Source organism: Poecilia reticulata, chromosome 9 (assembly GCF_904066995.2).
Source record: "Poecilia reticulata chromosome 9, P_reticulata-male-v2, whole genome shotgun sequence".
Classification (NCBI taxonomy): domain Eukaryota; kingdom Metazoa; phylum Chordata; class Actinopteri; order Cyprinodontiformes; family Poeciliidae; genus Poecilia; species Poecilia reticulata.
Window position 1 is genome coordinate 16209132 of NC_088838.1, and position 12587 is coordinate 16221718.

Below are 12587 nucleotides of genomic sequence, written 5' to 3' on the forward strand. Positions count from 1 at the left end.
AACTGGTCACTTATTTATGTTTTTAATTAGATTTGATATATTTATTTATTCAATATTATTTTTCATGTCAGTGTTAATGTCATGAGGCTGATGACTCCATGACACTTTCAATTTCACTCATTAGGATTTGATTAAGAACCAGATTTGTTCTTTGTAATTTCTGCCCAGTAAAACTATTAATCTATAAATCAATAGACAGATCTATATAAAGATATAATCCATGTTTCTGTCTCATATTTGTATGGCATTAAAAGGACCTGGAACTTTTGTTTCTCCACTGAAAGCTCTAGTTTGCACAATAAATGCCACGTGGGTGAAATTTTATGGATGATACTCTGATGTCCCATTCTCCTGAAGGCAGCACAGAGCTGCAGTACCAGAAACTCACAGAAACACTGAAGAGAAGAAGAGCTATGACTAATGTAGTTACAGTTCTATCCATGTTTTAATGTTGCAGAGCTCAGTCGTTTTGCAAATAGTTCAAAGTTTAAACTGGCACGTTGTACATCTTTTATCTACTCATTTTGTGGAATATTCAACAACTAGAAAATGGGACAGAATAAGAATATTTTTTTTCCACTCTGATTGGCTGCTGTTACCAAGTTTAACTTGAATGTTCATTGCATGTTTCGTAGACAACTGTGAAAATAATTTCTATTCCCATGGCTTTTTTGTTCCCTGGGAAATTATTTTTGATGATAAATACAGAAACAAGCATAAAAATCAAAACATCTACAATAGTGATAGTTATATTAATAATAAAATAGTCAGTGCAAAGTAGCCTACAAATTCTTTGGTGGGGGGCGGTGAGGGACCTGGATAAAGGCTAGAGGGGCACTGGCCTGAAAAATGTTGAGAAACACTGACTTAGAGCAAAGGTGTGTTAGTAAACAAGTACATAGAAAATACATCTTCTATGTACTTCTATGCAACCACAAGAACTGATTGTGACATTGCTGATAAAACATCCTTGTCATCTTCACACCTGGACTTTTAATTAATGGCTTTTGAACTACATTTAAAGTATATTGATTATTCATTATAGTCATTGTCAAGTGTCAATTTGATTACACAACTATCTCCAGTTTTTCTGTTATCACAAAAGAACAACTTCAAGCAGAAAAAGCACTTTTCCGAATCATTTTTTTGTTACATATAACTTATAAAACCAGTACTTACAGTAGGTACTGCATATATGTATGTTATAATATGATAATACTTCCAAAGACAATAACTATTGTTCACTTGAGCACCTAGCTGCACATCAGGCACAGCATTAGCCGCACACATTATAATACCAAAGCTTGTGTTCAAAGAAGTTTCACTTTGCCATAAACTATGAGTTTGCTTTGTCTGGTATGTTTGGTGAAAACAAGTTTATTCTGTATTTAGTGAAATTACGCACAGTTGGTAGAGTATCCAGAAATTTTACTGAGGTAAGATTAGTGATATTTCTTAATAAGGGTTACTCAAGTAAAAGTAAAATGTTTTTTTTTTTTTCTAAAATGCTGCTGAAGTAGATTTTACTAGATCGTATCCCATTAGTGCCACAAGTTTTGCAGAGAGTTTCAAGGACAATGTGATTATATGAGTAATTCTGCAGTTGTAATATCAATGTGCAATTAACAAATAGTGGATTTCTGTGCTCTTATACCCTTGACCTTTCTATTCTTGTGTCTGTGTGTGGGGTGGTATGTCTTGCTGGTCAGCATGATTATACTGAATATGGAAATCATTTGTGATCGTAAAAATGCAAATAGATGAGAGCCAGGTAACGAGAGGTCAGCTCTCCTTTTTCCAGAAAGCTGCGATTTAAAAAACGAATTCCTCAACCTGCTGAAAAATATGAATAGCCAGTAGAAAATATGAAAATACAAACAGTTTTTCCTATTAGTTTTTAGTCATTATTTTGATGTAATTTCATAAAAATCCCTTCTTTGCTGCACCATTTGGAAAGATATTATGTTTCAAGGCTCATGCATGCAAACTTAGCATGTTAATATATTTAGGTTTCTTTGATGGTCTTTTAATGTCCTTGATGTTTATTCATTTAGCTTGCAGCACACATTTGTTGACACTGTTCCAAAATTAGAAATATCACATTGCGTGTGCACAACTGAAAAGCATCACGCAGGAGTCCCATGTTTGCTTGCTTTCCAGATCTGTACTCTGCTCTGCCCCCATCATTTCTGTCCATTGGCAGCAATGATTGTCACCCGCATGGTTTTGTTTAAAAATTAGTCGCTCACAGCGCAATGTGAAAGCAAACCACATCGACCAAAACAATAAGTCCACTTTTGTTCTGCACCAAACAAGCAGAGCAAAGGACTTTGTTTGATTAAATGCACCTTAAGTTGCCAAAACACACACTGTGGTGGATCCACAGTGATGAAGGAAGGAAATAAAAGAGCCTAGAAAAAGTATGTTAATCAGTATCAGCATTGCAATATTCAGCGATATTATCACAATTACATGTTTTCATAATATCTCACAACCTTAGATGAAAACATAAATCCATACACAGAATATTTTACTCAAATAACAGAAGTCAATTAGTTTTGCTTTTTAAAATGCATTTTTTTTATCACAATAAGTCCTAGTTCCCATGCCATTAATTTATTCCACCTGAAATCAGTCACAGAAATGGTAAAAGGTTCAACCGAGTGTTTAAATTAGTATCGCAACAAGTTAGACAGATTGAAGTCTGGAAAATGTTGACATATTGCAGCTGCAACCATTATGAAAATATTCAGAAAAATATTGTCATTAAAAAAAAAATCAACAATAAAGCTGCAATTGCATGATTGCAGTGTATCAACTAGTGTGTTACTTGCCATAAAGAAATAAATTGCTTTATGCATTAGCTTAAGACCCAGAAGACTGCAAATATCTGAGACCAATAATATAAAGAACTTATTTGCTATTCAAACCTCTTTTCCACTATTGTGGAAAATAACAAATGTGGCATCAATAAATGTCACATTTACATTCTAATTTGTAATTGGAGGTATATATTTAGTAATGTTTACCATTAGAATTATGCTAATTTATATATTGAGTGTAGATACAAAGCCAGTGGATAGGTGCATTGTTCAAACTTGCACAGTTTTGCACAACTCAGTAACAGATGTATAAACAAAAATGGCTTTTTATTTTTTTTATATTTTTGCCTCTTTCATTATCCTCACAATAAATTCCACTGAATATTTTCCTATTTATTACTTCCCATTTCTACTCTTTAGCTGTCATTTTTCATAATTGTGTGATGTGTTTTTTTTAATCAGTCTTTGATAAAGGACTGTTAATTTATTAACACATTTTTGTAGAGGCCTAAAACGTTCAGTCAAATACAATCCATCTCAGGATGTTGCAAATATGCTAAATGTGAGCTGATTACAGCAGGGAAGGCAAAAGCTTGTGAATTATAATGTAAAAACAAGAGTTTTTCTTTACTATGAGATCAGAAATCATTTGATGAAGAATCTCTTATGTAGAGGCTTATTTTTATTCTGAGGATGTCCACACAGTGAAACTCTTCATGCGTACTGGGAGAAAAGGAAATGTAGAACAGTCTCCATTTTCAATGTTGCAATATGTTTTCTCTGTCCGTACATGTTTTAAATGTTTTTCTGCAAATTACTAAATGGCTTGTTGTGCATATTTTCACTCAGTAGCAAAATAAGGAATTATCCACCACATTTAAAATTATATGCCTTACTGTTGCAGCATACATTCTGATCTCTGTGAAACTAAATTGATTTTTTTTTTGTCGATTTACTCCCAATATGCTGTGTGAATATTCATCTAACAGAAAATGTGGGAGAATATAAAGTAACTAAAATCATTACCCTTTGACCAGTTGTTTTCAGATTTGTGTTTTAACACATGAAGTTGTGTAACCCATTTTTAGTTATTTAGTATTGTGGAGGAAATTATATAGTATCCAGAGTCTTGACATATTTAGCTGATTTAGAGACTTACTGTAAGCAAAAGGTCTTAGCAACGCTTTAATCCGGCAAAAACAAGTGATGGTTTTTTGAGTTTGAACAAATAGGTTGAAGTTGTTGTGATTACATGTGTTTGAGAGTTTTTTTTATTTTTATTTCATACAAACATTTAAGGTACTTCATTTCTTCCCATCCAAAATGGCACATTCACCTGCATGTGTGTAGACACGCAGTCCACACATGTGTTATGCTTCTATTCATGTTGAATTTAAACCAGGAAATGAATCTCTATTAGCACTGAAGTGACAGAGGTGCATTTCTGAGTGGCCATTAAACATGTGAAGGATCACCAACAATTAGCACAGCAGTGGCCTTTTAGTGACAAGGCTTCTAATTAGTGTAAGAGGTTCTTGTCTCTATGGAGAAAATGGAAAAGAGCAAAGAAATGCTATGAATGTGAAAGTAAGGGTCAACAGACTTCTGAAGCTAATAGAGGGGTTCCTACTGTATGTGTAAGTCAAGTGCTCCGTTTAAGCATTCATGACACAACGCCCCATCAATGACCAACACAGAACTTGTTCACAATACACTGATTTTATATTCTATTTATATTTATCTTCTCCATTTAATAGCTGCCATCAAGTCAGAGGGAAGATGTGTAGTGAGAGAATTGCTATTGCTATATAACAAGGTACTTCTTCTGTTTCATGGTTTTTAACACATGCTCACCAGGGGTGCCAGTCAGTTCTGCAAGTGCTGGATGCGTTTCATAAATAATGTACAGGATTGCAGCCATAGCTCAAAGATAGACTTTTCTGTATTAAGGTGAGGACTTCCCTTATCTCCCTCTCCAACCATTGTCTGTGAGGATTTTCTGAGCACTTCAACAAGGCACCACTCCTTCATCCCCACAGGCCTTCACAGTTTTATCAGAAGATGAGAGTTGTCATCAACTGACATCAGCTTTCTCACATTTTCATAAGCTTGCCAGAGTTGCACACCACATGGCATTATTTTCAACAAACTATGACAGATTGTGATGAAACTGTGTTAAAAAAACATGGACGTTTCACATAATACTGTCAACTTGAGTACGAAGTACTGTAAATGTGATAAGTTGAGTCCTTTATAAGTTATTCAAGAATGCCTTGAAGACATGTGGTAAACAGCTCGGACGGGCAGCCTATCACATTATGTCATACAGAGACATACAACCATGTACTACTTGTTGACCTAGCATGCTATTTTTGGAGTTTATCTGGAAAGCAGAAACTTTATTTTAGAAAAAAAAAATGCAGCATGCAAATTCCCCACCAAAACAGCAACTTTATTTTTGAGCTAGATTTGATTTTTGTTTGACAGCTGCAAATTCAATACGCTGTTTGGTGATGGGTTCCTGACATGTGAACAGAATTTCATTGCATATGTTGAAACGGTTTGTTTTTATGTGCTGCAAGGTAGAAAAATCATTAAAAATGTGATCAAAATGTTTTACTTTAATGCTTAATGTAATTTTGAGTTAATTATTCTCATTGTCTAAACAACAAAGAAAAATAGAAACATTTATGTCATTCATGTCACAAAATTGTAATACCAAACAAGAAATGTGTTATAAATTAGGGTTGTGGGTGTGCTGTGGTGATGCAGGGGTTAAGCACAACCCACATATGGAGGACTTAGTCCTCGACGCAGCCGTCGCAGGTTCGATTCCCAGCTTTGGCGACCCTTGCTGCATGTCTTCCCCCTTCTCTCATTACCCACTTTCCTGTCAATTAACTGTCAAATAAAGGCCACTAGAGCCAAAAAATAAATAAATAAATAAATAAATTGGGATTGTACTTTGTTTTCTTTACTTTTCAGAATTCTATTGTAGATTTCTCAGGATTCGGGGCGGAAACTAAATCACAAAATAGTTTTAATAGCTCCTTTCTAGTCTCACTAAACATTTTGTTCTCCTAAAATAGCCTTTCATGCTACCTAAACTTCTGCCTGACTCTTCTTTTCCATGCTCTTGTTGAACAAGCTGGGTCCCATCTGAATGTAACTAAATTATCTAACACCATCTAGAATTTAATCACGGTACTTAGCAGCATTTAAGCATCTTTTCATCATGCAATTTAGTGCCAAAGGATAAGCATTTGATAATGCCAATCTCTGAGCTTAGCATTATTGATTATAATTATAACATTATTATACTCTCCATGCTGACTGAGCTGTCACTGAGACTCGATGACAATGCCTGTGTTAGTAGTGAAGTGCTTGCCTGTCAGTTTGTCACAGGTAGTCTGTGTAAGAGGTGACTCTGTAACTCTGACTAGAGCTGTTATATAATTTTTGATAGTTTTCAACAATGCCTCATTAGTTTGGTGATTTTTTTTTTTTTTAATTGTCATGGCATCATGACACCATTCTTCTCTCTTTTAGAAGGAGATACTTCTTGGGCTTATGCCCACTATCTGCTTTTCCTCTGTCTGTCATTTATAAAACAATCATTACAAATACCGCTCCACCACAAAGATGCATATGTTGTGAACAGTTGTCTCTTCACTGTTGCCATGGCTTACAGATGAAACATGGCCGTCTGCCGCAAGCACAGCAATCATAAAAATTATGAAAAGAAAGGGGAAAAGGTTTCCTCACTGACAGCTCCAGTTCATGATGGAGGAGCCATCAACCTCTCAATGCAAACAGTCTGTGGAATTTTAGATAATTGTACATTTATATGCATATGCAAAACACTCAAACATTTTCTACATTGTCATATTTGTGTATCGAATTTTAAGGAAATAGTTTAGTACAATTGCATTAGACTGCAGTATAAAATGATGAAAAAGTAAAGCAGTGTGAATACTTTCTAGGTTCATTAAGGAGAGGCAAATTGTGTTAATTCAGAGACAAGCACAGTTGTGCAACATGAAATAGTTGGGGCCAAATATGTTGTTGATGTGACTGTGAATTATATGGAAACACAAAATATGCTTTGGAGAACATGGAATATCAGCCAGAGAGAGGAAATGGTTTCAAACTAAAAAACACCTAGGTCATTTTTCTTTTACCTTAGTTTTAAGAGTGTGATTTATATGCCATGATTTGTGTTTTTTTTGTTCAGGTTTTGACTTTGCTTTTGTTTTTAGCTTGACTTATTTTCTTGAACACAAAGAAATCTTTTTTTTTTATTCTTGTCACAGCCTGTCATGCAGCATTTCTTCCACTTGTACTTGGTTTTTATGCTTATTTTTATTTAGTTTTTACTGTTAGGCTTGAATAACGTAAACACTCAATATATTTTTATAAATACTGTTTTTATGGGCCATTTGTAAAATCATGTTATATGTTTATTTATTGTGTCTATGTTAAGTTTCCTGTCTGGCAAGAGCACTTACATCACTGCAACCAAATTGATCAAATGGTATAGATATTGTTGACTGACTGATTGTGATTGATTGATTGATTTATTGTGACATAAACATATGAGACTTTACATAACCAGTATTATTTGCACCATTTTTACTGTGACAAGAGGTATTCTTATATCCTCCATTGTATTAAAAACGACAAGCGTGCTGTAAATATAACAGAAACACACAAGAAAAATGTCCAGGTCTGCTGGAACGCACTTTGTCAAGATGAAATGTTTGTAAAACTCCCTAAAATTGTGTGCACTTAGAGCAAAGATTCACTTCGGTGTTGCCAGATAGCATCAGTGGCAGCCATTAATCACCTCCCTCTCCTGTAGCCTCACTCTCTTTCTTCTGGCTCTCCAAACTTCTGCACATCATATTGTTTGATTGCAGATTGTGGGTGTAATTGAAAGTGGATCTTGAGAATTGATTAAATGTTTCATTTGATCGTAGGGTTTCTGAATAAGATGGATGACCCTGACAGAAACAATAGAATAGGGCAAACTGATCTCCATGACAAGCATGCTCTGTCTGTTTGCAACTGCAGAGACCCGTCTGATGTGTGTATGAGCCATTAAATTAGGAGGGAATGTGATGTTTTTGTATGCTCTCTTTGAACTCTGCAGATAAACCTCCAGAGGAGAATGAGGGTTACAGGCCTGATTACCCAAGGTGCCAAACGTATCGGGAGCCCAGAGTATGTCAAGTCATACAAAGTAGCCTACAGTGATGACGGGAAGACCTGGAGAACATACAAAGTCAAGGGCAAAGATGAGGATATGGTGAGTCTCATGTATGCCTACCTTTGCCGATTCTAATTCTGTGACACATTGATGAAGATGCATACTCATACACATGTTCACCCAGAGAACAGAGACTATATTATTGAAGGGCAAGGTGGAGGACATGATGAGATGGATTTCTAATTGGCTTGCACACAGGGTCCATCCCGCTCCCCGTTATTCCTACCCACTTCCAAGAGTTTTAGATTCAATTTATGTACTATGTGGGGACGAACAGCCCTCAAATAGTCTATGCAGCATTCTGTCATTCTTGACAGAAATATGTGGTTGCTGTCATCTTATTTAATTTATAAGATGTGCCTTTGTTAAACTGCCCTTGAGTTCCTTATAATTAAATCTGTTTTTGCATTTATCCAGAGTCAAGAAGAAAATACAATTCTGTACTGACTTTTTTGTTTTCTACAAGACGTATTGGTAACATATTATACTCGGTTAGTAATTCTGAAGAAAGTCTAGAAAAATTATTGGGGCTCTAATTTAAAACACATTGGTGTTTTTATGAATGATCAGGTTCAAATGATGCAGGAAATTGTTAATTTTTTTCAGTAATTCTCGCTCGTTGACCTGGCATGACAGCAATTTGTCCACTGTGTGGTAAACACTGCAGAATGCAGTAGATTGATTGTCACATTATAGCAAAGTGATCTGTTTCACTGTTCTCTCTGCCCTCATCTGTGGGCGTTTCATCCTGTTCGACAGATTTTCAGGGGAAATGTTGACAACAATGCTCCATCAGCCAACTCTTTTACACCTCCCATTGAAGCCCAATTTGTGCGCGTTTACCCCCAAGTTTGCAGGAGGCATTGTACCTTACGCATGGAGCTGCTTGGCTGTGAGCTGACAGGTATTTGGTCTTTATTATCCAGATAATTTTTTTATGTTCTGGATGCACTGATCAGAATCTCTTGTTTTTGTAAAATTGGCCCGTCAATGCTTATTTTCATTTCACTCAGAGAACTGCTTTTTCTTTAATTATTCATAACAAACTGTGTCTGCAAAAGAGCAGCTGCTGTAAAATGGTGTTAACAGTAACTTTGTTACATTTGCATGTGATCACAAAGTACGGTATTTTTTTTAAAAGTCTCTAGTGATCAGTGCTGACAAGTCGGAAAAGTTGACATTCTGGTCAAATCCCAATTTATTTTCACATCCCTTCCTTCATTTGTAAATTTACATAATGTAAAGTTTGGAACAAACGTGTCTCTTTTTGTTCTTTTAAGGCTGTTCTGAACCACTGGGGATGAAGTCAGGCCATGTCCAGGATTATCAGGTCACGGCTTCCAGCATTTTCCGAACACTCAACATGGACATGTTCACTTGGGAACCTGGAAAAGCCCGTTTGGACAAACAGGGCAAGGTCAATGCCTGGACAGCTGGACACAGTGACCAGTCACAGTGGCTACAGGTAAAATTTAATCTGATTTTAATCTCCTATTTCTACGTGTACTTTACAGAAAAGTCATTATACTGGTTTGGAAATGAACACCCTGCAGAAAAGCTGATATAATATCTTATGCAAATAAATTTAGATATACTTTTTTCAGAAAAATATATAGCTAAAGGATGCTAAAGACAAGGGGAAAGATGAGGAGAAGGGGAAAGACCTAGAAATACGTCCTCCTATCTGCTTATTTATATGTAAGCTTTTTTCAGGCCATGTCCAGGATTATCAGGTCACGGCTTCCAACATTTTCCGAACACTCAACATGGACATGTTCACTTGGGAACTTGGAAAAGCTGCCTCTGTTAGTTATCTCGCTCCATAATCCAGGTTTTCAGTCTGGATTGCAATTTAATCCTATTTGTTTTCATTTCATTACATGCTTCTTGAAAAGAATAACACACAACCCTAAATTAATGCTTTCTTCTGGATTTTTTTCAACAATAAGTGAACTTGAGACTGAGAGAGTTCAGGTTACATATTAACTTGGAGTACATCATTCCTCAAATCCCCTCACTTATAGCCTTATGTATTGGAGTTTTTCCTGAAAAAAGGTTGCTAATCCGCTTTTCTTTAAGGGTGAGAAACCGCATCTCACTCCAAGCTGTAAACTTAATGCCATAGAAGAGGTTGGATCCATCCTCCTTTGATCTCAACAACCGACACACACAAAGTAGAACAGTTGATAATTACTATTTATTTTAAAAAGATGTATTTTTGATAAAGGTGTTACAAATGGAGTACTTGGCTTCAGAGTGAGCTATCGCCGAAAACAACAAACAAAAGGAAACTACCTAAATAGTAACAGAAACTTACCTAATCGAAAGTAAATAAACCAAAGTACAAAAACTTACCTTCCTAACTTAAGAAAAACATGAGAAAACTGAGGAAACATAAACGGCAGCTCACTCCTACACTCCAGAACTTTAACACAGATAAACAAAGGAAAGCTGTGTGGCCGGTGGAGATGAGTCGAGGATGGAACACAGGAAGTCCGCGTCAGCAGCTTTTATGTCCGTCACCTCCGGAAAGCAGCCAATGGAAGATCTCCGTCGTGTTCTTGGAACCAATCAGGGATGGGCACCTGCAGACTTATCATTTATAATTAACTTTACGCCGTCAGTTGTAACAGCATACAAGACCTTAAAAATGTTCCCTATTTCTCACGCCACAAAATTAGTAAATAGGGTTCACTTGTATGTAATTTCATCTCCCTATAAATCCAGCTGTTCGGTGCAGGTTTTACATGTTAGTTCAATAACATTAATGAAGAAACAGGACCATGTAAGCCTGAGGTTTCCAAACTGTGGGGCGCACCCCCTATAGCGGGCGCCGTGCCATTGCGAGGGGGGGCGGGAAGCCGTCTGGATAAAGAAAAAAATGCGCTCAGTTTTTACCTTAGAATGGCCAACCCTCTGTTATTCTTCTGTCAATTTGATAGAGTAGGGGCTTCCACACTTCCCATATCTGTGTCCTCTGTCACTTTTATCAGCAGTTAAAACTGCTGCTGCTGCTCTGCAGAGCTACGCAGGCGTGCGTTAGAATCATGGCAGCAAACCAGCAAAATGCAAAGAACTTTTCACAGTTTTTCCCCCAAACTAACCGACTGAGTTGAGTAAAGTTGCTGGATGCAGGTAAAGTTAGCTAAAAGATAACTAGCTAGCTAATATGAATACATCACCTTAAGCTTAACAAGTAGCTTGTAGGCTACTGGTGTTGTTGCCTATGTCCATCTACGTACATTCATTTTGCTCCCAAAAAAGTCGATTCCCCCTCCCCCCCAAGGGCAGGGACAAGAATCCTCTCTCCCCTTCCACATGTCGTTCAACCAGACAGCCATTTGTAATCCATAGGGGGGGCCCAGAAAATGTTTGGAAACCACTGGGGGGGCGCAGGAGAAAAAGTTTGGGAACCACTGATATAAGCTAAGAAACACATAAGGCAGGTTTGGAATAAAGAGAAAACTGATGTTATCATGCTGTAGGGGATATTTTTCTCCAGTGGAGAAGAGAAGTGGGAGTTGGTGGAGATGTAAAAATATCTCCACCAACCAGACAGCCATTTGTCTGGTTGGCTCAATCTCAATTGAGATATCCTCAATTGAGGATGAAAACCTGTTAGACACTACAAAAGACTTCACAGCAACCCTAACAGTTTAGTTTGGAGGATATCTGTGTATTAGAATAGTCAAGCCAAAGTCCAGGCATAAATCCAGTTGATAATCTGCCGCAAGTGTTGGAAACTGATTATCACAGATGCCCTCCATCTAATGTGAGTTAGCTTGAGCTATTTTATAAAGAAGAATGAGCAAAACATTGCTGTCTTTACACATGTGCTAATGCAGAAGAGATATACCCGAGGTAAAAATATAAACTCGCTTTTTACCAGGGAATAAAAGTGATTTACCAAAAGTGATTTTACATGACATTGACTCACAGGGCCTGAATTGAACTGCAGGTCAAACTTTCCCGATTTTTATTTCACTACATGCATAAGCACTACTTAGCATTTTTCTGTAATATAAACTTGCAATTTAAAACAGCAACGATTGTGGCTGTAACGTGACAAAATGTGGAAAAAGTTCAAGAGACACCAATATTAGTGAAGCACGCCCACACCTGTGCCGCTCTTCACATTCTGCTGCCATAATTATTTGCCAGATATAATTGGATTTGGTTCATTCAGACATTTTGTTGTAATTATTATCATGCTTAAAGCTCTTATCAGGGGATGATGACATGCAGGGATGTATGCTCAGGGAAAGAGGCACTCAGAGAGGCCCAATCTGTGCCATGGATCTTGGTTGAGCAAAATTGATTGCTGTAGGTAAAAGGAAAACGTGCGGTCTCACATTACATGCTATGCTGGCAGGAAAGAGGAGATGCTACACAGATGCTGTGAGAAAATCAATGGCTTCCATTTCCAAAGACTGTGTCTTTGCACACAGGCATATATGATGTCTGGGCTCTCAAAAGCAAACGTAGCTGGTCATATA

At 36.8% G+C, this 12587-nt stretch overlaps 1 protein-coding gene across 9 annotated transcripts in view; it reads left to right on the forward strand.

Moving 5' to 3' along the window:
* Positions 1 to 12587, forward strand: part of edil3a (EGF like and discoidin domains 3a) — a 137337-nt gene that overhangs the window by 81578 nt on the left and 43172 nt on the right. For all 9 annotated transcript variants that reach the window (XM_081610615.1, XM_081610620.1, XM_081610616.1 and 6 more), the window contains 3 exons: positions 7975 to 8130; positions 8851 to 8995; positions 9372 to 9556. In XM_081610615.1, coding sequence (XP_081466741.1) covers positions 7975 to 8130; positions 8851 to 8995; positions 9372 to 9556 — 486 coding nt within the window. The remainder of the gene's footprint in view (positions 1 to 7974; positions 8131 to 8850; positions 8996 to 9371; positions 9557 to 12587) is intronic.